The following is a 25,873-nucleotide window of genomic DNA, read 5'->3' on the forward strand; positions in this document are numbered from 1 at the left end:
AGACACGTGTAAGAGTTAGGCAGAACGTATAGCAATGGGAGGTATGCATCGGTTTAAATGCATATAGTAGGTAATGCCAATTTAAAACTTTTTTCCCCCCAACCTGATGAGTGTGAATTGGTATCTCCTTGAGGGTTTTAAATGTATATTTCCCTGGTCACTATTGAGGTTTCCATATGTGGTATCTGCTGGTTCTTGTGCATAGTGGTTTATCTTCTTGGATGCCTTGTGAAAGTTTAAACTGCTCGATCTCCTAAGCATTTTTTTTAAAAAACTGAAGTATAGTTGATTTGCAATATTGTGTTAGCATTTTACCCGTGGACACGCTTTGAGGCCTGAATTGAATCTGAGCTCTCTTAAGAGGAACTGTGAACGTTTTTGCCTGCCACCTGGGGGCATTACACAGAAACAATTTGAGTTAAATACTCCAAGAGGTTTCCAAACATGGCTGGTGGGACTTCAGACCACAATCCTGTGTGAGAGCCAGCTTGCACAACGGTCGAGGTCTCCAGGTTTCAGAAGTCACTGGGAGCCTTGACACATGACCCTTCTTCTCCTTCCAGGCTTTTTTGTGTCACATTATTTTGGGTTCAACATATTCCTTACCTTCATTTCAGCGATGCAGTTTTGGAAGAGTTTTATTCATTCATCAATGTAGCCATTTGTTGACTGAGATGCTCAGAGACTTACACTTCCTAAATGAGGGACTTGGACGACTGTGAGGCAGGATTAGGAAGAGACTTCTTACTACTATTTGCTGCTCCCATCAGCATCGCTCTAGCAATGCTCGTTTCCCCACAGCAGCAGTTTTTCTAACACTCAATAAAACCGGGGTGGTCGTGACAGCACCCGCCGAGCAGCGCCCCCTTCTGGCAAGTCTGGGTTTCAGGCTCAGCGCCTGCAACCTCTGCCTTTTTGTTCCCACGGGACTATGGGTCATGTCTGCCTTTGCATTTGCTAGCTCTCTGGCCCTTTCTCCAGTGCCTACTTACTGAGTCTTCGCGTTGTTCTGTGAACCTATGATTCCCGTCTCTTGCCTAACCAAATGGGTAGAACCTTGGAGATAATGCAGTCCAAGTCTCTTATTCTTCAGCTAGGCACCAGACTGAGTGGTTATATGAGCTCCACAATCAAAACTTGTTTACGGCAGAGGCAGGACCAGAAACCAAACTCCTGATTTAATCTAATGATTGCTTTTTCTCCTCTAACGGGAGAGGGTTTTTCATCTACCTTCTCCTGTGGATGCATATACAAGAGAGGGGAAGCGCTCTTTTTTCTCAGTCATGCTGACTCAGACTCAGTGAAGGTGGTGGGAACCAGAGCAGCCTGGATCCAAACCTTTGGTGATGACTCCTCCCCTCCAAATCTTCTGTTAGCCTAGGACTCCGTAACCCAGTCCGCACTCTGGACCCACTTACCGTGATCACTCATTCCCACTTGCCTCCTGAAGTCCTCTGTTTTGCTTGCCCTTGAAGCATTAAGATGTCCCTGGTTTTGTCCTTGACCCGCCTGCCCCAGTTCCTCTTTTCTCCGTAATTGATTTCATACACTCTGTGGTTTCAACTTCTATGCATACTCGTTTCTAGCCTCTCTTGCTCCAGTGTTGCGATTCATATATTCCGTTGCCTCTGGCACTATCACCTGGATATCCTTCAGGCATCTGACAGGCGAATCACCCTACTCTGACAGATGCTCTTCTTCCTCTGTACTTTCTAACTCCAGTGCTGACACCACTGTCCACTCGGTCCTACAAAATGAAAACCTGTGTAGCACTCTCGGGCTTTCCTTCCGGATCAGTCGGCCACCAGGTCCTTCCAGTTGCACCCCTGTTGCTCTTGCCGTGGTTCAGATTCTCCTCGCTGCCATCCTGGGCTAAGGGCATAGGCATCCTTGCCTCCAGGGCTGTTTTCCTCAGATACACCCAGCCACAGCTACCAGAGTGATCTATTATGAAAAGCTGACCAGGCTACTCCTCTGCTTAAACCCTTCATTCAATAGCAACCAGAATAAAGTTAAAATCTCCTAGTATGGAATAACAAAGCGAACATCCAATCCAATCTCATGTTAAGCTCCAGTGACATTCAAACACATTTAGGATCCGCTCACACCCCCCGACCCCCCCGACACAGACAGACAACTACTAGCCTTTTCCTTTTCTATCCCCTCTGCTTGGAATCTCATGATTACCTCTAAGACTCAGTAAGAAGTCATCTCCTGAGAGCCTTCCCTGATTCCGTCTCCGCTCAACCCCCAGGCTAGCTTCAGCACTGCAGTGGATTTCCAATCTGTGGGACAGCTCTGCATCTGAAAGTCAGTTCCCCATGGGCTCCTCCAACTTAAGATTCTGAGTGGGAGCCCAGGGTACGGCCCTGTGCCGAGCTTCCACTAATCTGATACACCTGTGCCAGATATTGATTCAGGTGCTGGAGACACAGAGTGGGGGAATCTCTCCTGGCAAAAGTAACAGGCACTGTTGTCATTCGGGGTAGCAGTGGTGGTGACTACAGCTGGGCGCAGTGACGCTGTGGGATAGCGAGCACCATCCCTGGCTTCGAAGATTCAAATTGGCTTTCTTAGCCTCCCAGAGGGCCAGTGAGCTACGTACTATCATTTGAAAACTTCCTTTCTGCTTAAGTTAACGAGTTGGGGGGCTGTTGTTTACAACTAAATAATGCTCCCCAGCACACTTAATTTGCTTTTACTGAACTTATTATTTTGTTAGATAATTTTCTGTTTGCATTTCTCTACTCAGCTGTGAGCCTCTTGAAACAAACAATTTCTTACTGTTTTGTATCTCCAGTGGCTGGAATATAGTAGGTCCTCACTTTTTCTTTTTTTTGAAAATCAAAAAATTATAAAGATTTTCAAAAAAATCTTTATAAAAATATAGCAACAGGGTTGATGCACACTGGTGGACTTTAAAAATTAGCAAATGATATTACACACACACTGATGATCCCTAAACTGCTACAACTTAGATTTAGTTAGCAAAAACCATATTCAACTATCAATGTGGATTTATGTTTTCCACATAGATTAGATACTAAACTGGCTTTTGGAAAGGTTTCATGGTGTTTGAAGACTAGACAAAAGTTGTAAAAATGCAGGAAAGAATTGGGTTGTAAGAACACTCCATTTTCATAGTATTCCTTTTTACTTTGTATGCAAGTAACTCGTTATGCTATAGAATTTAACTGTTTCAGTATAAAAAGCAACTGCTTAGGAAAGAAGTAGAAAAAAGGGGAAAAAAAAGAAAAGAGTATACAGTATTTCTTTCAAGACTACTTTGGTTCTCAGTGAATGAAGAATAGTTTTCCTTTCTTTCTAAGTCAAGCCCTTGGTTGACCCACTGGTAGGTAGTGTCCTGAATGGACAGCCACCTTGGTCCTCGCCATGACAGCCACCTGGCCATTCTGCCTGATGACTGCTGATTTCAGGTCCACTTGTCCTCTGGATGTCAGGTTCCACCGGAGCAGCAGTCTTTGGAACATTTATCTGTTGCTCAAGTCCACAGCCACTTGCTCCTCTTTGGGGAACAACCTTATTGGTATCCATCTATAAAGACTGTCAAGGTATTTTCTGGTTGTACCCCTGGTGCTTGGTGCTAACACCCTTGACTGCTGGCACCCAGCAGCAGGTCACTGTGATCTGGTTTGTCAGGGTTTACATTCTGGCATCATAAAGATGCCTCCTGGTTCCATAAACATCTGCTGGGCTGATCCATCTATTAGTTCCAATCTGTAAACAATTCCACTTTGGCTAGCTTTTCATTTTCCTTCATTAAAACGTCTAAAGTTTTCTGCATACTTGGCTGTCGTGTTAATGGGCTGAACAGAATCCTTTTGTTTTACTGGAACCTAGAGTTAGGGGTATGGCACAAGGGCCAAATTAGGCCTGCTATTATTATAAATAAAGTTTTTGCAACACAACCATACTTGTTTCTGTATTTTTTTTTTTTCTGTATTTTCTATACCTGCTTTGACAGTGAAGTTGTGAAACTCTCTGGCCTAAAAAGCCTGAAGTATTTACTATCTGGCCTTTTATGGAAAAGGTTTGCAAATTCCTGCTCTAGAATCAAGTGTAGTCTGGACTGGATCATGTTTCCATTCTCAGATAATTTGCCTCCAAAATGTCATGTGGCTCCATATCTGCAGCAGATAGAATGGTCCCCAAAGATGTCCATGACTGAATCTTCAAAACCTTAAGGATTTACCTAACACAACTAAAGGGACTTCACAGATGTGATTAAGGATAATAAGATGGCAGATTGTCCGGTGACCCCAGTGTTACTACAAGAATCCTTGTAAGAGAATGAAGATGATGTGATGACGGGAACAGAGACATTGGAAGATGGTGTGCCACTGGCTTTGAAGATGGAGAAAAAGACCATAAGAAGCCAAGAAACATAGGTAGTTTCTAGAAGTTGGAAAAAGGCAAGAAGAGAGATTTCCCCCTGGAGACTCCATAAATAATGAGCCCTACCAACCTTGACTTTGGCCCAATGAAACGGATTTCAAATTTCAGACCTCCAGAAACAACAATAAATTTGTTTTACACTACTAAAGTAGTGGTAATTTGCTAAAGCAGCAATATGAAGCTAATACAGTAAGTCCAAGTAGCTCCGATAAAATTGCTAATATTCTATAACTGAAGTCAGTTTAATAATTCATTGACCTTCACTGAATCCCACTGTAGTGTGAATTTGTAGGGGATTATGTCATCTTTAAAGTCCAGTGAGGGACTTCCCTGGTGGTCCAAGGAACCGGTCCCTTGGTGAAGATTCTGTATTCCCAATACAGCGGGGCTGAATTTGATTCCCGGTCAGAGAGCTAAACCCCACACACCGCAACTAAGAGTTTGCATGCTGCAACTAAAGATCAAAGATCCCACATGCCACAACTGAGACCTGGCACAAATATACATTTAAAAAAAAAAAAGCTACCTTTTAAAGCCCAGCTGGAAGTGGGTATTGAATTCAATGCTCATGGCTCTCACCCTTTGTATCAAATTGCAAAAATCTTATTCAGCTTAATCCTATTTGGAGGTAAAGTTTTGATCTCACCTGAGAGATGCAGGAAGGTCCTTTTTTCAAGAATTGCAGTGATGCCGATGACAGGAGGCAATCATGAGATCAGGGATCTTTCAGCTTCGCTGGTGCTGGACCTGGAGAAGGGCTGCCACGGGGAAGGATGAGAGCTCGACGCCTCTTGGAGTCCCAGGGGACACCCAGACAGGCAGATAGCCCTTGTGACACAGCCCTGCTGATTCTGTAGCCCCTGCAAGTCTGCTTGCTCCCAAGAAACGCTCCTGAGTGGAGACACTGCTTGCTCTTGCCACCACCCTCCTCACCTCTGGGAAAGCACTGTCTGCTCCTTCAGACCACCTGTGAGTGGTGGTAAGGAGCAGATACTCCTCAGCAGCTTGCAAGGGCGGCAAACTGTTGTAGAAAACTCCCATACTGATACACACAGAGCACGGCTGTGGATCTCCCCTGACAACCACAGTGGGCTGCATGAAAGGAAACAACGCAAACTAGAGATTGGAGAGACGAGCCCTGCTCTGTGGGACTGAACCGCCTGTCTCACCCAGCCCAGGTGCAATGTGAGAGCTTCATCAGTACAGTGCACTAATAGATGCGAGAGTTTAAAATCCTGTGAGTTGGGCTTCCCTGGCGGTTCAGTGGTTAAGAATCCGCCTGCCAGTGTGGGAGACACAGGTTCGATCCCTGATCCAGGATGATCCCACATGCCATGGAGCAAAGCCCATGCACCGCGACTATTGAACTTGTGCTCTGGAGCACCCAGAACAGCCAAAAAAAGAAAAAAAAGTCCTGTGAGCTGTAATGGCCAGAGAGGTGTTATATGATACTCAAGGTTTCTCAGTCCTTAGGGCTAAGGTTCTGCAAGTGAAACACAATTCAGAGCACAACTATGTTCTTTTACAGCTTGTTTGTACTCCTGACCCTGAAACAGAATGGTCACAGAGTTCCAGCTTCACAGTTAATTAAAAGAGTGAAACAAAATTCAACCTTTATTAAAACCATGTAATTCTAGAGCTCACAGTTCACAAAAGTTTGCAGAATCATCTTATGAGTTCTCACAATAATCTTGAGAGGGAGGTCCGGTATCTACACATTATAGACGACAGAAGAGTCCCACCATCGCTCCCTGTCCTCCGAGAACACTTGGGAGAAAGCATCACTGAAGAGCTGCCTCCAGGCAGGAAAGGGAGCACATTCATGACAGGAAGCAAGCAGGCAAACCGGATTTGGAAATTTCTGTTGTGTCAGAAACATATGACACCCTTTCCTTCCTGGTGTTTTTTTTTTTTTTTCGGTAATTCCTACTCTCCCAACGGTAGGCTTCCCTGGTGGCTCAGATGGTTAAGAACCTGCCTGCAATGCAGGAGACCTGGGTTCGATCACTGGGTCAGGAAGATCTCCTGGAGAAGGGAATGGCAACCCACTCCTGTATTCATACCTGGAGAATTCCATGGACAGACCCGACTGGTGTGCTACAGTCTATAGGGTTGCAAAGTCAGCCATGACTGGGCAACTAATATACACTTTTCCAATAGTGAAGTCGCTCAGTCGTGTCCAACTCTTTGCGACCCCATGGACTGTACCCTATGAGGCTCCTCTGTCCATGGAATTTTCCTTCACTTGTGGCTCAGCTGGTAGAGAATCCGCTGCAATGCAGGAGACCTGGGTTTGATCCCTGGGTTGGGAAGATCCCCTGGAGAAGGGAAAGGCTACCCACTCCAGTATTCTGGCTTGGAGAATTCCAGGGACTGTACAGTCTATGGGGTCACAAAGAGCCAGACACAATTGAGTGACTTTCCAATAGCAGAAAGTTCTATTTAAAAAAACAACCTACACAGGTGGTTCTCAAGTTTAACGTGCATACAAATCACCCGCAACCCTGACTCAGTAAGGTTAGGGTGGGGCCTGCATTTCCAGTGAGCTCCCAGGTTACACGGGTGATGATGCTGCTGGTCTGGAGACCACACTTAGAAAGGCAAGACCTAGCAGCCACTATGGAGAACAGTATGGAGGTTCCTGAAACAAACTAAAAAACAGGGGGAAACGCGCAGGATCCTCACCTGAAGATACGCCCAGGACGGTAGGCGGGCAAGGAGCACAGCCCGGCCTGCTCTGGGAGGAGCACCCACCGGCATGGAGGGGAAGAGGACGGTAAGCGAGCCTGGCTGCAGTTCCAGTTGGTGGAGCCCTTGTTCTCCCAGTGCAGCAGCAGCGGCTGCTCGCAGTGTGCAACCTCTGCCAGAGTCCTGGCAAGGTGGGGGGCAGCCTGAGCCAGCAAGGACAGGAGCCTGCTGAGCAGGGAAGAGACACACAGCTGCCCTTCAGAGCAGAACCCAGAGAACTTCCTGGCATCTTCATCAGCCATGGACTGAAAACTCACTAAGGACACCTACCTTGTCTGGTTTGCACTACCCAGGCACAGGCGGCTCAGCTTGCAGCCTGGCCAGCACCTCATCCTACTTACGGTACATGCAGTAAATGGGAGAACCGGGCCTTGCAGCCCTGCTCTGCCATTTGCTAGCTGTGTGGTCTAGAGCTACTTGCTTAACCTTCCTTTAACTTCCATTTGTCACCTTCAAAATAAACAGTGATATATAAAAAACAAAAAAAAGCTAAAAATTGGGCTTTCGTATGACCCAGCAATCCCATTTCTGGGCATATGTATCTGCAAAACACAAAAACTCTCGATTCAAAAAGATACATGCACCCCAATGTTCACAGCAGCACTATTTACAAAACAGTCAAGACCTGGTAATAACCAGCGTCCATCAACAGATGAATGGGTACAGATATGGTGCATACAACAGAATGCTACTCAGCCACAAAAACAGAATGAAATAAAGCCATTTGCAGCAACACAGAAGGACCCAGAGAATATCATATTAAGTCAGAAAAAGATGAACATCATACCATATCACTTATACGTGGAAACTAACAAAATGATAAACTTATTTACAAAACAGAAATAGACTCACAGACATAGAAAATAATTTATGGTCTACCAAAGGGGAGAAGGGGAGAGATAAATTGGGAATTTGGAATTAACAGATACACATCACTGTATATAAAACAGATAAACAACAGGGACCTACTGTATTAGCACAGAGAACGAAAGTCAACATCTTATAATAACCTATAGTAGAAAAAAATCGGATACATAGATAACTGAATCGTTTTTTTCTGTATACCTGAAACACTGTACATCAACTACATTTCAATAGAAAAATAAAAATAAAAAGCAAGACCTAGCAGACATGTTAAACAATACTTATCTTCTCATAAACTTGCTCCCATCCCAATGATATCCCCTTTGTTAAGGATTCCATCATTTCTCTAATTTCATATCTTTATAGGATGCTGCTTTTTTCCATTCACAAGCAATCTGAAATCTAAGCCAGTTAATTTTTTTAAATTAGATTTTTCTGACCTTTGATCTGTCCTCCCCTCAAATCATCCCACTATCATTAAGCTTTCCTATAAACAGGCAATCTGCTTAGGAAGCTTAGGCAACAAGGAGTTTCTCATCAAATCTAAATTCCTTGATTTGGACCTCTGGGGCTCTTTAGTTTATTGTCTGCTATGTGCCAGGCATTGTCCTAGCACTCTCTATGTATTAACTCATCCCACCCTTACCACAACCCCATGAGGCAGATAACAAGTATTATCTCTATGTTAGATAAGGAAGCTGAAGCCCAGGTTGGGTAAGTTGCCAAGGTCACAATGCACTTGAGTGTCTGAAGTCAGTCTGGCTCCGAACAGGGTGGAAAGACTCAGCCTGACTCAAGTTTAGATTCAGGCTCCATCAAAAACTTGATGTTAAGATTTGGGCAGGTCACAATGTCACTGGACCCCATCTTCCTTCTTCGTAAAATAAGAGTTAGCCTCGCTGGCCTGTAAGCTTTCTCTCCAGAGTCTACCTTTCATCCGCGTTCTCTATTCCTTAACAGTCTCAGGCAACTGCTTCATGGGCACCCCCTTGGCCAGCGCTCCTGCTACTTCTCCCTCCCAACACCCAACCTGGCTTGAGCTGCGGTCTGACTCTATGTTAGCTCAGCACTAGTGCATCAGTTTCTGTATCTGTAATGGCTGCGAAATACTTACCTCTCAGAATTCCCAGCTCTTCTGTTCTGCTAGGATTTTACTGCACGAAATGGCTTAAAATGCAGCATGGACATATTTTGAGTATAGAGTGTTTCTGCTGAAATCATATTTGAAAAGGAATTCCTGACCTGAGTTTCTTCACTTAGCCTCTCCCATTTCTTAAAATCTGAGCATCACTGAATCATCAAGAAGTTACCCCCAGAAACATGAGAAGGTTCAGGCTAAACCAGGAAGAAAATCAAGAAAACATACTTATGGCCCTTGAAATGCTTTTATTTATAAAATAACTACTTAAATATAAACATCTCTAGGTATAAACACTATTCACGAGAGACTTTTGCATTGCTGCCTTCTGATTGACCAGCAGACCCCGGGGTGGCCAAGGAGCCCCCGGGTGTCTCCTGACTCATGACTTTAAGGTGAAGGTGCATTTGGAGGAGCAAGGGCTGTAAGCTGTTCTTTATGCCCTTTCTTGCAAGACAAAATTCATGATTTCCTGTTCCAAGGCAGGCTTTCAATCTGGGGCAGACCTTAAGAATAAGAGTCCTGCTCACATACAAACTTCAGGGGGGAATCTTAGTGTTAGGATCAGGAAACATCTTCCTGAGGTGGAGGAGGTACAATCAGGCACTTTAGATTCTGTTTGGCTTAGACCATGGTCTCTGAAGCAGGGGGGCTGATGAAACAGAGAATGCTTATTTCCAACTCTAGGATAAGCTACTTCTGGACTGTTTACCCAGATTCAAATGAGATAAACGTGCATTACGGTCTCTTCATCTGTGGACAGTAGTGTGGAGGAAGGGGAGAGGCATCCAGTCTCCCTCTGGGCTGGACTGGCTTCAGCCCACTGCAGAATGAATCCCCCAAAGGGAACAGTGGGAGCTCCAATCCCGTTCTCCCAAGAAAGTCTATCAGCTATTCAGCTTCAGGAAAGAAGCCAGGAAAAATTACTGTACACAGACAGTACAGAGATGGTGTCAGCAAGGTGTGGAGGATAGCACCTAATGGGAAGTGAACCTTTCATATGAAAGTTCAGGGGAAAGGAAGATTCTAAACATCTTTTAAAAGGAGAAAGAAGTACTAGGTTGGCCAGAAAGTTCGTCTGGGATTTTCCACTGGATCTTACAGAAAAACCCAAATGAACGTTTTTAGCTGACTCAATAGTTGAATTTTGCCCAATCTGGAAATGTGGTGAAATAAATAAGAAAAAGATTACAGATGGCAGTGTTTTAGGGATGTTTAGAAATAAGGGGTGTGTGTGCAAACATGTGCCAGACACTGAGGTTTTAAAACACCAGATTTGGTACAATGTTGACAAACTTCTTGCCACATTCAGAGGCACAGCCTGAAAGGGCTCCCAGAGAACTCATCCAAGTTGGTTTCCGGTCAGTTGATCATGGAGCATGGGGCCACCCCACTCAATATGGCACAACCAACATCAACTTCTTCTAATGCTATAGCACAGCTTCTAGCATATATTGGATACTGGTCTTCTGATTGGAAATTTCTCATTTCCAAAGGCTGACCCCAGGATTTGCTTCTCTTTTCACGGTCACTGAATCACTTGCAAGCACCAAGGTCCATTTCAAATTCTAGAGATTCTAGTGAGCATCAAGGCTGACAACCCAATCAGAGAACAAGACTTATGCCCCACTGTGCCACGATTAAGCAATGTGGCAGGGCTAGTGTCTCGGAGCAGGAGCCCTCTTGGCGGATACCAGAACCCTTCAGCAGAAGGAAGTGAAGGCAGCAAGGTTGAGTGGGAAGCAGAACAGGCTCAGGTGTACTCAGCTTTGCGGATATAATTGGATGGAACGTAACCCTTTTTCCCATTGACTTCAGCTAACCACCATTCTGTATTTCCTGTAACATCTTTAAACTCTAGGATCTTGAGTCTCTGATTGGCTGACACACTCAGCTCATTTGGGTTCCGTGCCTTGAAGGTATAGACAGCAAAATAGACCTATGAGAGGGAGAGAAAGTGAGTTAGGAAATGGGAAACATCTGAGAGCAAAGCTACCCAACAGAACTTCCCAGGGTGATGGGTACCATCTGTATCTGGACCATCCAATATGGCAGCCCCTAGACACACGGCAACTGAGCACTTGAAATAACAGCTAGTGAGATAAAAGAACTTAATTTTAAATTTTAACTTTACCTAACTTAAATGTAAATTAAATATGGCTGATGGCTACGATAATGAATAGGACAGATTTAAAGAAAACCAAAATTCACTTACTCTTTCAGAGTTGCCTTAAAAGGGGAAAAAAGCTTCAGTCAGTAAGGAAGATAGATGAGACATGAGGATGCTCTTTCATACACAGAAATTCTGTATTTAAAAATCTTTACAAAACAACAAAAAACCCACATCTAATCCCAAAGGAAGAAAGGGTGCTCACTAGGTGCCCATAACAGGGCTAGCATGCAAAGCGAGGGTGGTGGTCAGTGATCAGGAGGAGGAACCATGAGGCCCGCAGGGGCACAGAGATGAACACACACCCAAGGGTGCTCAAGGACTGGAGCTGATGAGGCCAGAATTGAGATCCTTGCACAAAGTCAGAATCTCAGAAACGGTCATTTCCTGGTCCATGTCCAACAGCCCGCTGGTGGGGCCGGAGCTGGGGTGTGTCCTGGGCTTGTCAGAACCACAGAGAGCTCGCTGACAAAGGTAAGACACACTTGGAGACTCATTGCTGCAAGTGAGCAAAGGCAGGTGGCCAGGGATTCCTCAGCTGTGGATGTGAAAGTTGGTTTAAAATATGTAGGCTTAAAATGTTTATGATACAAAGAAGGGGCCATTACAAAAAGAACGGGAAAAACTGAAACAGAATCAGAATTCTATTCCTGAATTCTAGAAATTTAGTTACTTGAATGAGAAGCTAAGTAGATGAGTTAAACAGCAGACTTTATACCAACGGAAGAATCATTGAAAGTGCATTGGAAGAGTGTGAAAAGCTTCATGGTGACACCTGGTAAACGCCCCACAACACTACAGCCTGCGAAATCAGCCACTGAAGGTCCAGAAGAGTGGGGCTGCCCACTCTCACAGCAGTGAGCTTCTGGAAATCCTTTAAGGATTTATCTGTGGGCCCATCTCCAGGGTCACCCCCCAAGCCGGGTCAGGCCTCACCCACTCCTGAGAGCTCACCACCTGCATCCACACGCAGCGCAGTAACCATGGAAACCGAGCACACTCACCTGGTTGCCTTCTGCCTCGCTACTCTCTGGCTGTTCATGTTTGTCATCCAGAGACAGCGCTGTTCTTGCGCCTGCTTTTACGAGGTCTCGACCCTGCCCGTTACGCCCTGACATGGAGGAACCAGCCATTTCTGGATGCCTGGAGTTTCGGGAGTTCCTCAGGGTAGGGGCAGGCTGGTGAAGGTCTCTGACCGCATCGCCCGAGTCCCACGGCCTGTGCTGGGAGGGGGAGTCTGGGTCTGAGGGGCATCTGGAAGGACTGCCCTCTGAGTTCAAGGATGCGTTGAGAGTTCCTTGGTCAAATTCTGTCTGGGAAGATGCATCTGGAGGCTGTTTCTGGCAAGGCCCTGAGCTAAAGGACACAGCCATGCTGCTGGGGTTGAAGGTCAAGGTGCCGCCACTGTTCTGCCGCCGTGGCAACCTGGGGGAGGAGCTGCCGTGCTCCGACTCGGTGGAGGAGTGGCTGCCCACGGAGGCGTCGGAGTGGCTTCGGCGCGCGTTGTAGGGCTTCAGGAAGGAGCTGTACACAAAGCCCTTGGTGACTGCGGGGAGGAAAAACAAACACCAAGAGCTTTTCGTGGGAGGAGCCGGGAGGAAATCAACAGAGGACAAACTATGGCTTAAGGTCAATACTGAGAGGGAATAAGATGTCAGGAGACGAAGACAACAGACATCATCCCAGGGTGCAAAGCAGATGGCAGAGACCAGACACTGTGGCTGTCGGTCCAACAGGTGAGTGACAAGGGGCTTTGCTGAGAACTGAGAGACAAAAATAACAAAAATAACCACATGCCTGAGCATGAGCAGATGAAGACATTTTAACAAGAGCGCCAAACTATGGGAGCAAAGTTAACGGGAAGACTTCACTAAGGATGTGTTCAAGTCCACAGAGTATGGTTAAAAAGGATTTAAAAACCATCCTCAGCCTGACAGAGCCCCTCCCATATGCCTCCCTGCCCTCTCCACCCCTGGTTTAGGAATGCGGTGGGAATACTGAGAACTAGAGTAGGAAACTGCTTATATTAGTCAGAATACACACCAAACGCGTGTTCATGTCAATAAATTTCCTAAGATGAGGACAGAGAGGGCCTTCAGCTAAAACCTTCAGCACAAATTAGGAACTGAGATCTCTAACCTATAGGAAACACTGTTATAATACTGAATAAGAAAGAATTATCTGTTAGGCAGGGACCTGGAGTATGTAACCTCCACTTGAGCAAGGGTCATCTGTCTTGACCGTCAGTGTGTTTCCTGGACCTAAAAAAAAGCCAGCTTGCATTTGTTCTCTTTTCTGAGTGATGGCGAGAAGTCCCCTAGGCAGACAGCAAGGGGTGGAGGGTCTAAGAGCTGACCCTGATGCTGTGGGCTTCCTGCTACGACTTCAGTCATCAGGACTGTGGAGCTAGGAACCCAAGGACAGAGGAGCTCACACAGTCTGAATCTTCACCAAGAGGCCATCGGTCTACCAGTGGCTCTCACCTGCCCTCGCCCTGGGGGCCCCTTCCTTTGTCCTGCCTTTCCCACGTCAATCTTTATTATTTTGGGTAAGCAGAACAGGGGGCTGGGAAAGGAGACAAAAAATCCACAAGACACTTTTGCCAGATGTATTATGGAATTCAGATTTGGAGATTTAGGACTGGGTCAATACCCCATAGTCAAACCCATTCAGGTTTCTCTAGCAAAACATTACTAGTCACACCAAAAGGGAAAAAATAAGGGTCATAAACAGCTTCTCATCATCTGTTCAGGTTTGTCACCAAATGAGTTCAGATCACGGGAGGTTTGGGCAAATTAGTTCTTTAAAAAAAAAAACCTCTGATTTTCAAAGCTTTTCAGATTTTGGAACTGTGGAAAAAGAATTATGGATAGGCATTATTCTTTGTATTTTACAAAAACAATTCTGTACCCCTTCCCTACCCCAACTCCCACCAGAAAGAAGGGGGGGAAAAAAGCTGTGAGCTGTTTTTAAAGTCATTTCCTAAATAGTCATGAGGTAAAATTATGTTTGAGGGGGGCCAAAAAATCCTATCTTACAAGTTTTAAATTCATATGTTCACAAAACACATGTAAAGAACTTATGGTTCACTCAGTGATGCAGAGGGCAAAGGACCCTTCAGACAGGATTCAGTGCCTGTAAATGTAAAACAAGGCATCTTGCAAGTGAAGTAATTCCGGAGTCTTCTCTGGAATTTTTCAAAAAAAATTAAAAATAAAAAACTGGTTTTGCTCTGTAATGACTTGAGCATTAGATGGACAAAACTTTTAAGGTTTGGCTTAGATCAAGTGGTGGCTCAGACGGAAAACGTCTGTCTACAATGTGGGAGACCTGGGTTCGATCCCTGGGTCGGGAAGTTCCCTGGAGAAGGAAACGGCAACCCACTCCAGTACTCTTGCCTAGAAAATCCCATGGACGGAGGAGCCTGGTGTCCATGGGGTCGCAAAGAGTTGGACACGACTGAGCGACTTCACTTTCTTTTTCCCTTTCATCAAAGACTCTCATATTTTCTGCTGGCCTACACAGGACTCAGGCACAGCCCAAACCACTCTTTTCCTCATGTAGAGTCATGGTAATCTGTGTCTGGGGCTTCTCTGGTGGCTCAGCAGTAAAGAATTCGCCTGCTGGAGACACAGTTTCGATCCTTGGGAAGGTCCCCTGGAGGAGGGCATGGCAACCCACTCTAGTATTTTGCCTGGAGAATCCCATGGACAGAGGAGCCTCGCGGGCTACAGTCCACGGGGTCGCAGAAAATCAAGACACAACTTAGCGACTAGACAACAACAGTCTGTCCTCTACTGTTCTTACCTCCGTTGTCAATCAGCCAGCGGTTCTGACTGCCCATGGGGTCCTTCTTCTTGATCACACCCACTAGGTCACCTTCCAAAAGTGAGACATCCAGGTCCTGGGCTGCATTGAAGTTCCGTTCTGCCTGGAAGAGCTTCTCAGGGGGATACCTTGCCAGAAGTGAGGCTCGAAGTTCTTCCGACTGGAGCATGTAACTTGGCTGACAGGAAATACGAGAGATGCCATCAGCTAGACCCCTCCCTGGCTGTTACCCCAGTAGCTGTATGTGATCACGTATGTTGTCAGTCTCAGAAACGGAGGCAATGACAACCAGCTGCTCCCAGCTCCTATCACATGCTTTTGCACTGAGTCAGCCTGTGTGGCTGGGGAAAACCATAATCTCTTAGGTCATGTTTCCGTGCCTTTACAGCTAGAGTAAGAAAATGTAACACATCCTTAGTTTTAGCTCTGTTATCCTGTGATTAAAATATGTGGTTAAACTGCCACCTAAAGAATCAAAATATCTAAGTGATATGAGTAGGTCTCCTTGTATTCTGCTATATGATTCTAAACAACTAAGACTTTCTTTATCTTGGCTTCTCATCTCTAAAAACAAATAATATTCATAAAATAAAGAGAAAGTAAAGTGATAAAAAATGTGATACTTTTTCTTAAGATCACTGGAGACGGAAATGGCAACCCACTCCAGTATTCTTGCCTAAAGAATCCAATGGACAGAGGAGCCTGGCAGGTTATAGTCCATGGAGTTGCAAAGAGTCGGACACGACTGAGTGACTATCACTCACTTTAAAATCATATAAAAATTTTTAAAATTATTTTTTAATTGAAAGGTAATTGCTCTACAGTCTACGGGATTATATGGGACAAACATACTGAAGCACAGACAGATCAGCAGTCTTGTAGATTGTGACCCCATATGGTTTACCCTACTTTTCAGAATGTAGAAGAACTGAGTTCAAAACGAAAATAACTCCAGGTAAAAAGTGATCAGCCAATAACTATCTGGCAGTTTATCAGATGATAATTTTTCCAATACATGATCAAAAATAGGGAGCCTGGCAGAATTAACATATCCTTAAACCAGTTCCCTTAACTGACTGACCAAAGTAGTAATATTAATCCTTTATTAGCTCCTTTCACTGTAGAGACTAGGCCCCAAGAATGCTTTGCAGAGGGCATTTGAAGTCTGTACCAGCTGGCATACTGCTGGTGCCTAGTGATAGTAAGTGAAGAAAGAATGAGCACATGACAGATTTGAACTCAATAACCTTTGTTCTCCAATTATCATAAAATATTTAAATTCATTAAATTGTTAATTGGTAGAGACAGAGCTGAGTCAATCAATAACGTTGATGATAGCTTACTCGAATAATGCTTACCACGTACCAGGCTAACACCTAAGTGCTCTACATACTTCAACTCGTTTAAATTGCAAAACAACCCTATGATGTACCTAGAACGATTATTGGTGCTTTAGACATGAGGAAACTGAGGCTCAAGGACACAGAGTGAGTCACTGTCAGAACTGTGATCTGAACCGAGGTGGTCTTGCTCAGGAGTTCACAGCTTAACCACCAGGCCATATGAGCGTCGCTGGTTGCACTCACCATGCCGAGGAGCGGCTTTCGGGTGGACTGGCGGTCCATGGTTTTCCTCTCAAATGGTCTCTTGGTGGTGGGAAGAGACTCTGGGAAGAAGGTGAAAACCTGGAGCTGCTGCAGGACCCTGCTGTGCTCCTCGTGGAAGATGGCAATCAGGTTCCCCTCCCTGCCGGTGACTTTGAGTAGCTTGAGTCCAGGCACAAGATCAGAGACAGAGGGGAGAAAAGAACACACGTAAAAGACCCCAGGATTGGCACAGTCTCCTTGAAACTCCTCAAGTGTGAGCCACCAACACTGTAGCCAGGGGGCCGCAGGCCCAGCGGCCCAGCTCCTCCAGGGTGGCTCAGGGTGGAAAGAGACCATTCAAGGCCATGGGATCCCCAGCACCGTCAAGGCATCAGGAATTCCAGTTCCCAATGAGCTTGACCCAGTGACATGGTTAACCTGCCTAGCTTAACAATGGCTTGACAATCCTGACATGTATTGCCCAAAAAACTTGGGGAGAACCTGGGAGTCCCCTTCTCCATGGGGAGGGAGGGTCTCACCGAGAGCAGCGGCTTCAGTTGCTCCAGCGCCTGACGCACAAAGTCACAGTGGGCCTCGGCGTAGCCATGCACACAGTTGCTAAAGAGGCCCTGAGCGTACTGGTGGAACTTGGGCAGCTCATCTAGCAGCTGGGCATTCAGGGCCTCATAGTTGTTCCGCGCCGACTGCAGCTCCTCCAGGGTTTTCTTGTCCTTCAGCTTCTCCGCCCGTTCTGTACAGTTATAGAAGTCCAGAAGCTTGTCGAAGCGTTTCTGCACCAGCTTGTGGGGTCCTGTGAACATGCTCAGTAACTGATTCAGGGGAGAGATGACCAGCCGCTCTGTCCTCTCTTTCTGTGAAAAAGAGAAAGGCACGGTGTTCAGTCTCAAATTTGTTATTCTTAGAACACTCTCCAGGTGGCTTCTGTTACATCCTGGACCACCTGCTTTGCTCCAAGCTAAACCTGTGCAGATCCAACAGGGTTCTGCCTACCTGATACCAGATGTCTGCACACAAAGCTTCTCAGCTTGTAACTCTTCACCCAATCTGCACACACCAAAGAGTATGCAAAACAGCTCCACAGTTGACAATAAATGCCCAACTACATACATTAACATGATGTTGCATTATAACCCAGATGTGACCATCTGTCTGGTATCACTTATGTGTACATGTCTATACATAGCCTGAATTTAACTTAAGGTTTAATTGTTAAAAATAGAATTGCCATATGATCCAACAATCCCACTCCTGGACAAATATCCAGACAAAACTATGATTCAAAAAGATGCATGCATCCTCATGTATTCACAGCAGCACTATTCACAATAGTCAAGACATGGACACAACCTAAATGCCCTTTGACCGATGACAGGATAAAGAAAATGTGGTACATAAACACAGTGGAATACTACTCAGCCGCAGCAACATGGATGGACCTAGATATTATCACACTAAGTGAAGTGAGTCAGAAGGACAAACACTGTATCATACCACTTATATGTGGAATCTAAAATCTGTCACAAATGAACCTATCTATGACACAAAACAAAATCAGAGACAGAGAACAGGCTGCTGATTGCCAAGGTAGAAGGGGGTGGAAGAGGGAAGACATGGAAGTTTGGGATTAGCAGATGCAAACTGTATATACACAATGGTAAACAACAAGGTCCTACTGTACAGCACAGGGAACTATATTCAATATCCTGTGATAAACCATAATGGAAAAGAGTATGAAAAAGAATATATAAATATACACACACACACACATATAAAACTGAGTCACTTTCCTATACAGAAGTAATTTACACAATATTGTAAGTCAACCATAATTCAATAAAAAATAAAAAGATTTAGTTGTTACATAAATCTGGAGTACAGAAACTTTCACACACCCATCATATCTTCTACTCATAACTACTTAATAATTGTTTTCACTTTTCAAAGATTTTTGTCTAATTCTAAAGGGATAGATATCAAGGGCGCAATATGGATACAAAAAGAACATAAATAGGTACTTAGTAAATTTTTACTAAGATGCTGCTGTCAGAATATCTGTAAGCTTCCCAACTATCATGTTTTCTTAGCCTCAAGCATCCAGAGACCTCCAAGATACTATCAAAGCCCATTCATTTCTACTCAGGATCTCTCTCTCTCTCTCTCTCTCTCTCTCCATTTAGAGTTTCCCAAGCAATCTGACATTTAGTAGTCTTTATAAAGTAGTTTGTGCCATTTCAAAGATCTACTTGTTAAACTATTAACTGTGCCAAAATATTCCTTTTAAAATCATTAATCCTTTAGTTGTTTTCTTTTGGTCAGTTATCAACAGTGATACCAGATTAAATTTCCTAGTTTTCCTCTGTCCCCTGAAATTGGACTGGTCACTAGCTATAAAAAAAATCTCTTTGCATATATGTAGGTCCTACCTGTCCTTTTAGCTGACTGACTGAAAGCCACATTCTGAATATAAAATCCTGCTATGAATTTAACTAAAGGGCACTGGGACTCCTGGTCCATGGAAGCATGTCTCTATGGCATGAACTTCGCCAAGAGCCGGATATTAGAGAGAAGCCTTGGAAAAGGGCCAATGCAAGAAAAGTGGGCTGAAGAGTCACTTACAAAGTTTGTGAAGAGCTGGTCACTGATGTAGCGATGCACCCTCTCGAACTGTTCCAAGTCTCTGTGTCCCTTCTCCACGCACACGTCCCACATGCTCACGGCAGCCACCACCTTCACACATGCCGATTCCTGCGGCCAGGTACAAACATGGGTAAGACCAGACAGAACTTCCGGGTTCCATCATCCACCCGAGACAGCAGTTAGCAGTCAGAACCAAACTGACCTGCCCATCCAAGGGCTATCACCCACTGCTATGGAGACAAGCCTTTTAAGACCTGGGGGCTCTGGTGTACACTTGCTATGTATTTAGAAAGCATGGAGGGGTGGGAAATGGTCAATAGGGAGACAACAAAATTAGAGGAACTGTAGGGAAGAGTCCTAAGGCAAGGGAAATACACTTGGTCAAATCTCTCACTTTAAGCCAGTGTGCTCCTGAAAAGTCTTATAAGCTCCGATCTTTACTTAATCCAATTTTTATTCTTTTTTTTTGGCCATGCCCTGCAGCATGCAGAATCTTAGTTCCTCAATTAGAGACAGAACTCATACCCCCTGCAATAGACACGCAGTCTTAATCACTGGATTGCCAGGGAAGACCCCTTCATCACAATTTTAAAATAAGGAGAGTTTGCTATTTAAAAGAAATGTAGGAAGCATATAGATAAAAAGCAAAAAGCTGGATTCCTACCTCAAACCTTATGTGCTAATGTAAATTTCAGCTAGATTTATGACTTTAATATAAAATGATAAAAGTACTGAAACATAGGAGATCTTTTAAAAATTACTTGGAATGGAAAAGACCTTTTAAAGTATGACATGGAATGAAGAAGCCATAAAAGTTTTATTAGATTACACAAAAATAAAACTCTTCTACACACAAAAAAATCTTAAGTAAATTCAAAAGTCAACAAACTGGGGTGTGTGCATGTGTGTGATATTTGTAAACCATCATCTCAAATAAAAGGCTATTTCCTCCAACATATACAAAAGTACTGTAAGTCAATAAGAAAAGAACATTAAATCAATAAATAAGTGCCCCCAGAATGTAAAAAGATACAGCCACTGTTGAGAACAGTATGAAAGTGTTAGTCACTCAGTGTGTCTGACTTTTCCCCACCCTGTAGACTGTAGCCTGCCAAGCTCTTCTCTCCATGGAATTCTCCAGGCAAGAATACTGGAGTGGGTAGTCATTCCCTTATCCAGGGGATCTTCCCAACCCAGGGATCAAACCCAGGTGTCCTGCACTGCAGGCAGATTCTCTATCATCTGAGCTACCAGGGAAGCCCAAGAGACTAGTATGGAGGTTCTTTAAAAGACTAAAATCAGAATTACTGTATGACCCATGAATCCCATTCCTGGGCATATTCTCAGAGAAAACCATAATTCCAAAAGATACACACAACTTGTGTTTTCATTGTAGCACTATTTACAATAGCTGGAACATGGAAGTAACCTAAATATCCACCAACAGAGGAATGATAAAAAAGATGTGGTGTATGAAAACCCACAATGGAATATTACTATCTTACTCAGCCATGAACGGGAACAAAACTGTCATGTGCAGAGACATGGATAGACCTAGAGACTATCCATACGGAGTGTGCTTAGTCGCTCAGTCATATCTGACTCTTTGAGACCCCATGGACTGTAGCCCACCAGGCTCCTCTTTCCATGGGGATTCTCCAGGCAAGGGTTGCCATTTCCTCCATACACAGTGAAATAAGTCAAAAACTGAAAAACAAATATCATATATTAACACATATATGTGGAATCTAGAAAAATGGTATAGATGAATTGATTTGTAAAGAAGAAATAGAGACACAGATGTAGAGAACAAATGTGTGAATACCAAGCCGGGAAGGAGAATGGGATATATATATATACACTACTATGTATAAAACAGATAACTAATGAGAACTGACTGTATACAGTCAGGGAACTGTACTCAAAGCTCTGTGGTGACCTAAAAGGGAACGAAATCCAAGGAGGAGGGGATACACATCTACTTGCGGCTGAGTTACTTTGCTGTACAGGGGAAATGAACACAACACTGTAAAGCTGCAATAGATAACTAATGATTAGTAGATAACTAATGATTTAAATAATAGAAATGCCCTCATATACACCCAAATCACAGAAAAAGAAATATAATGACTTAAGTTAACAGCATGTTAACCGAGAACTTCCAGATGTACAAGCTGAATTTAGAAAAGTCAGAGGAACCAGAGATCAAATTGCCAACATCCATAGCATCACAGAAAAAGTAAGAGAATTTCAGAAAAACATCTACTTCTGCTTCATTGACTATGCTCAAGTCTTTGACTGTGTAGATCACAACAAACTGGAAAATGCTTAAAGAGATGGGAATACCAGACCACCTTACCTGTCTCCTGAGAAAACTATATGCAAGTCAAGAAGCAACAGTTAAAACCAGGCATGGAACAATGGACTGGTTCACAATTGGGAAAGGGGGTACATCAAGGCTATATACTGTCACGCTGCCTATTAACTTATATGCAGAGTACATTATGCAGAATGTGGGCTAGATGAATCACAAGCTGGAATCAAGACTGCTGGGAGAAATACCATCAACTTCAGATATGCAGACATTACCACACGAACGGCAGAAAGTGAACAGGAACTAAAGAGCCCCTTGAGAGTGGAAAAGTCTCCTTAAAACTCAACATTCAGAAAATGAAGATGATGGCATCTGGTCCCATCACTTCATGGCAAATAGATGGGGGAAAAGAAGTAGTGGCAGATTTTATTTTCTTGGGCTCCAAAATCACTGCGGACAGTGACTGCGGCCACAAAATTAAAAGATGTTTGCTCCTGAAAGAATAGCTATGACAAACCTAGACTGTATTAAAAAGCACAGATATCACTTTGCCAACAAAGGTCTACATAGTCAAAGCAATGGCTTTTCCAGTAGTCATGTACAGATGTGAGAGTTGGACCACAGAGAAGGCTGAGTGCCAAAGAACTGGTGCTTTCAAACTTAGTAATGGATAAGACTCTTCAGAGTTCTTTGGACAGCAAGGAGATCAAACCAGTCAATCCTAAAGGAAATCAATTCTGAGTATTCACTGGAAGGACTGATGCTGAAGCTGAAATGCCAATACTTTGGCCATCTGATGTAAAGAGCTGACTCACTGGGAAAGACCCTGATGCTGGCAAAGACTAAACACAAAGGGAAGAGACAGCAGCAGAGGATGAGATGGTTGGACAGCATCACCAACTCAACAGACATGAATCTGAGCAAACTCTGATAGATAGTGATAGACAGTAAAGCCTGGTCTGCTTCAGTCTATGGGGTCACAACGAGTTGGGCACGACTTAGGACGTGAACGACAACAACATTCCTTTGGAAGTTTTTAAATTCTGCACCATTTTACTTAGTTAAAAAATGATAATAAGAAGAAAAAATAATTTTTTAAAAAAGCAAAGGATCTCTTTTAAAGGAAATTACTTCACAGTATGAGATTTTCCTGTGTGAGGGACAGGGGTATATGGTATATTTATTTAAACACTATTCTATTAAATCTCCAGCGGATATTCTTGACCCAGGAATCGAACCAGGGTCTCTTGCATTGCAGGTGGATTCTTACCAGCTGAGCTACCAGGGAAGCCCTAATTTCTATTAAATCAGCAGAGAAATTACAGTTTTAAGAGAAAGTCCTGGATCTGACTTCATGAAGGAAGCCCTGCCTCAGGCAAGGAAGACGGGGCCTCCATGATCTCCTAAGTTCTTCCAACTCTCTAGACGTGTTAGTGGCTCTAACAGCCTTCGAGGGCCACGGACAGTTGTAGATGAATATGATTATTAGGAAGTACGCCCCCCTCCATAGGAACCATTCTCTTACTATTTGATCTTCAAAATGATTCTGACAAAATGAACTGTGATGAGTGCTTCTTATGTAACTGGATATAGGAAACAGGGAAAAAAGGGTAAAGACTGAAAGAGATGAAGGAAAGAGCTAGGTGCCCTTACTATGAATACAACCGTGCTGATCTTCTGATGTTTACCTTTCAAATAATCTGCAAGAATCCCAATAAAAAGCTTGTCATGGTATAATGGTCATTTGAGTCCAGGTTATTCCACGTTCGTTAAGCAATATACCGGATGAATAGGAGAATGGCTGGAATTACACTGTCAGCAATTCTAACAAGGTCTTTACTCACCCGGATGTGCTGGAGGTAGAGAGATAGGTCTCGGATAAAAGATTTGATCAATCTTTCTTGCATGCGGAAGTTTTTCTCTGTTTCTTCAAATACTTCATCTTTAATCTGTTCAAAATAAGTGCTGTTAGCAAATTTGGACTCTCCCTCAGTTGATTTTACTAGAAACGCATCTTTCTTAAGCACATCTTTTGTTTACATTTTAAGCCTTTGATGTTTCTGAATCATATGGAATTGGATTTAAGCACTTCTCCAGGCTTTCACAGAGCTCCTGAGTATACACAGGCACACCTGTCTCCACCCAACCCCCCTCTATTCCTGACAAAAACCCCCTGCTGGTCAGGCTGTTGGCTTCACCGGTGCTGCTGACTGGCCAGGTTTGCCCTCCCTCTCCCTATGCCAAACCTGCCCATCTCCTTTAAAGCTCAGATTAAATCTTGCCAACATGAAGCTCACTCTCACGGAGCTCCTGTTTACTTAAGTAACACACTGTGTAGAGATCAAACTGCAAAGCTTAGCAACTGATTCTTTAGTTGGTATTTTCCACTGACTGTAATCACATTCACATGGTTCAGCACATGAAGTTTGGAGACTCTGGATCTTCTCTGTGGCTGTTTTACAAGTCACTCAGATTTTAGACTTTACATTTCCTTACATGTGATGTATGGCGTTGAACTAGGTGATCTCCTAAATCCCTTCTACCCTCACGTGTCCACAATTTTGTCTCCCCAAACAGATGATAAACTCCTTATGGGTGTCAAACCATGATAACTCTTACATGGTGACAGACTTGGCTTCCTGATTTGTCTTTGTACACGTTGTAAGCAGCTTAAGGCTCAGATGGAGGGTTGTGGGGGGCAGTAGATTTAAATAAACAATAGAGGAACTTCCCTGATGGTCCAGTGGCTAAGACTCCATGCTCCCAATGCAGGAGGCCTGGGTTCAATCTCTGGCAGGAAACTAGATCCCACATGGCACAACTAAGACCCAAGGCAGCCAAATAAACAAATAGTAGCTGCAGGATGTTTTATCTCCCAGCTAGCAAACACCAAGAGGATACTAAGAGGGGAATCTTACCAATTCACAGCATGTAGGCTGCCCTGTGGAGCCCTGAAAAGCAGCCAAAGACACGGTGAACCTTCAAGGGCAGTAACCTCACCTGTGGAGCAAAGCCAGTGAGATGCTTCAGATGACTGCTAACCCGGTTCGATTTCTTGATGATGGAGTGGATGTTCAGTTTGGAAATTTTCTCCATGAGGCTATCTTCATCACCCTTTCGGTACTTGAGAACTGGGGAGTGAGTCAAACTGGTGAGTGGAGAAAGCTCTCTTCCAAGCATGGATATAGACTACAAACGAGACTAACAACCCAAACTAGAGCTAGTGCTTATTTTCAATGAGCTTATGACTGAGCCCACAAAATATTAATCCAAATCACCATTTATGGACAGATCGGATACCCAGAGAACAGCAGAGACTGGAGAAGATTAGAGACAATGAAGGAAGGTCGTGGAGGTACAAGGAAAAAAGCCTAAGATCTGGAGTCAAGGCAACCTCTGAGTTCAATGCCTGGGTCTGTTGCTTCATCAAGGCGTGGCCTTATGGAATTCCCTGATGGTCCAGTGGTTAGGACTATGCACTTTCACTGCCAGGGCCCAGGTCCAATCCCTAGTCAGGGAACTAAGATCCTACAAGCTGTGAGGCATGGCCAAAAAAAAAAGTGTGGCCTTACATAATTCACTTAATTTCTCTGAGCCTCATTTTCCTTTCCAATAAAATGAAGACCGTAACAGTACCTGCCCACTTTAAATGGTCTCATACACAAATGAGATATTTATATGCAATCATCTCACACAGTGAAATGCTATGCAGGAGTTGTCTGACTGTGTGTCATACATCAGTCAGTCTGCAGAAAACCCCAGAAATAACAGTAGAAAGGTAGCAAGGGAAGTCTGGTTGGCAGAGAAAAGCACACTTAACTGTTGTAGGAGATGAAGATGACATTATATGATGAGATATGAACCAAGACCAAGGGCTCGATGGCCAGAGGGCTTTAACAGCCACAGCCAACATTACACATAAACATGGGTGACATAGCTGAAGCAGGAGGGCGAAATGATTTTAGATAAATACGCAGAATAGTGGAGAGACAGGCAGAGAGGCTACATTATAGATTCTTTGAGTATATGAGTGATAGACCAGTTTATTATAGCATGGTAACCATGCTATACTCATTGAGTATTCAAAATCAAAGTTTTGACGAGAGATTTCACGAGAGAGAAGACATGGTTCAGTTTGTCCTCTCTCATAA

General features: G+C 44.0%; 1 protein-coding gene across 1 annotated transcript in view; it reads right to left on the bottom strand.

Moving 5' to 3' along the window:
- Nucleotides 1-9,455: 9,455 nt before the first annotated feature.
- DNMBP (dynamin binding protein) overlaps nucleotides 9,456-25,873 on the bottom strand; it is a 114,309-nt gene continuing 97,891 nt past the window's right edge. Inside the window, exons 10-17 of the mRNA XM_052660710.1 lie at nucleotides 24,723-24,853; nucleotides 23,567-23,671; nucleotides 19,388-19,516; nucleotides 17,290-17,622; nucleotides 16,751-16,930; nucleotides 15,144-15,342; nucleotides 12,341-12,882; nucleotides 9,456-11,105 (exon numbers count right to left, since the gene is read on the bottom strand). Coding sequence (XP_052516670.1) covers nucleotides 10,920-11,105; nucleotides 12,341-12,882; nucleotides 15,144-15,342; nucleotides 16,751-16,930; nucleotides 17,290-17,622; nucleotides 19,388-19,516; nucleotides 23,567-23,671; nucleotides 24,723-24,853 — 1,805 coding nt within the window. The 3' untranslated portion in view covers nucleotides 9,456-10,919. The remainder of the gene's footprint in view (nucleotides 11,106-12,340; nucleotides 12,883-15,143; nucleotides 15,343-16,750; nucleotides 16,931-17,289; nucleotides 17,623-19,387; nucleotides 19,517-23,566; nucleotides 23,672-24,722; nucleotides 24,854-25,873) is intronic.

The sequence above is a fragment of the Budorcas taxicolor genome, chromosome 23, assembly GCF_023091745.1.
Source record: "Budorcas taxicolor isolate Tak-1 chromosome 23, Takin1.1, whole genome shotgun sequence".
NCBI lineage: Eukaryota > Metazoa > Chordata > Mammalia > Artiodactyla > Bovidae > Budorcas > Budorcas taxicolor.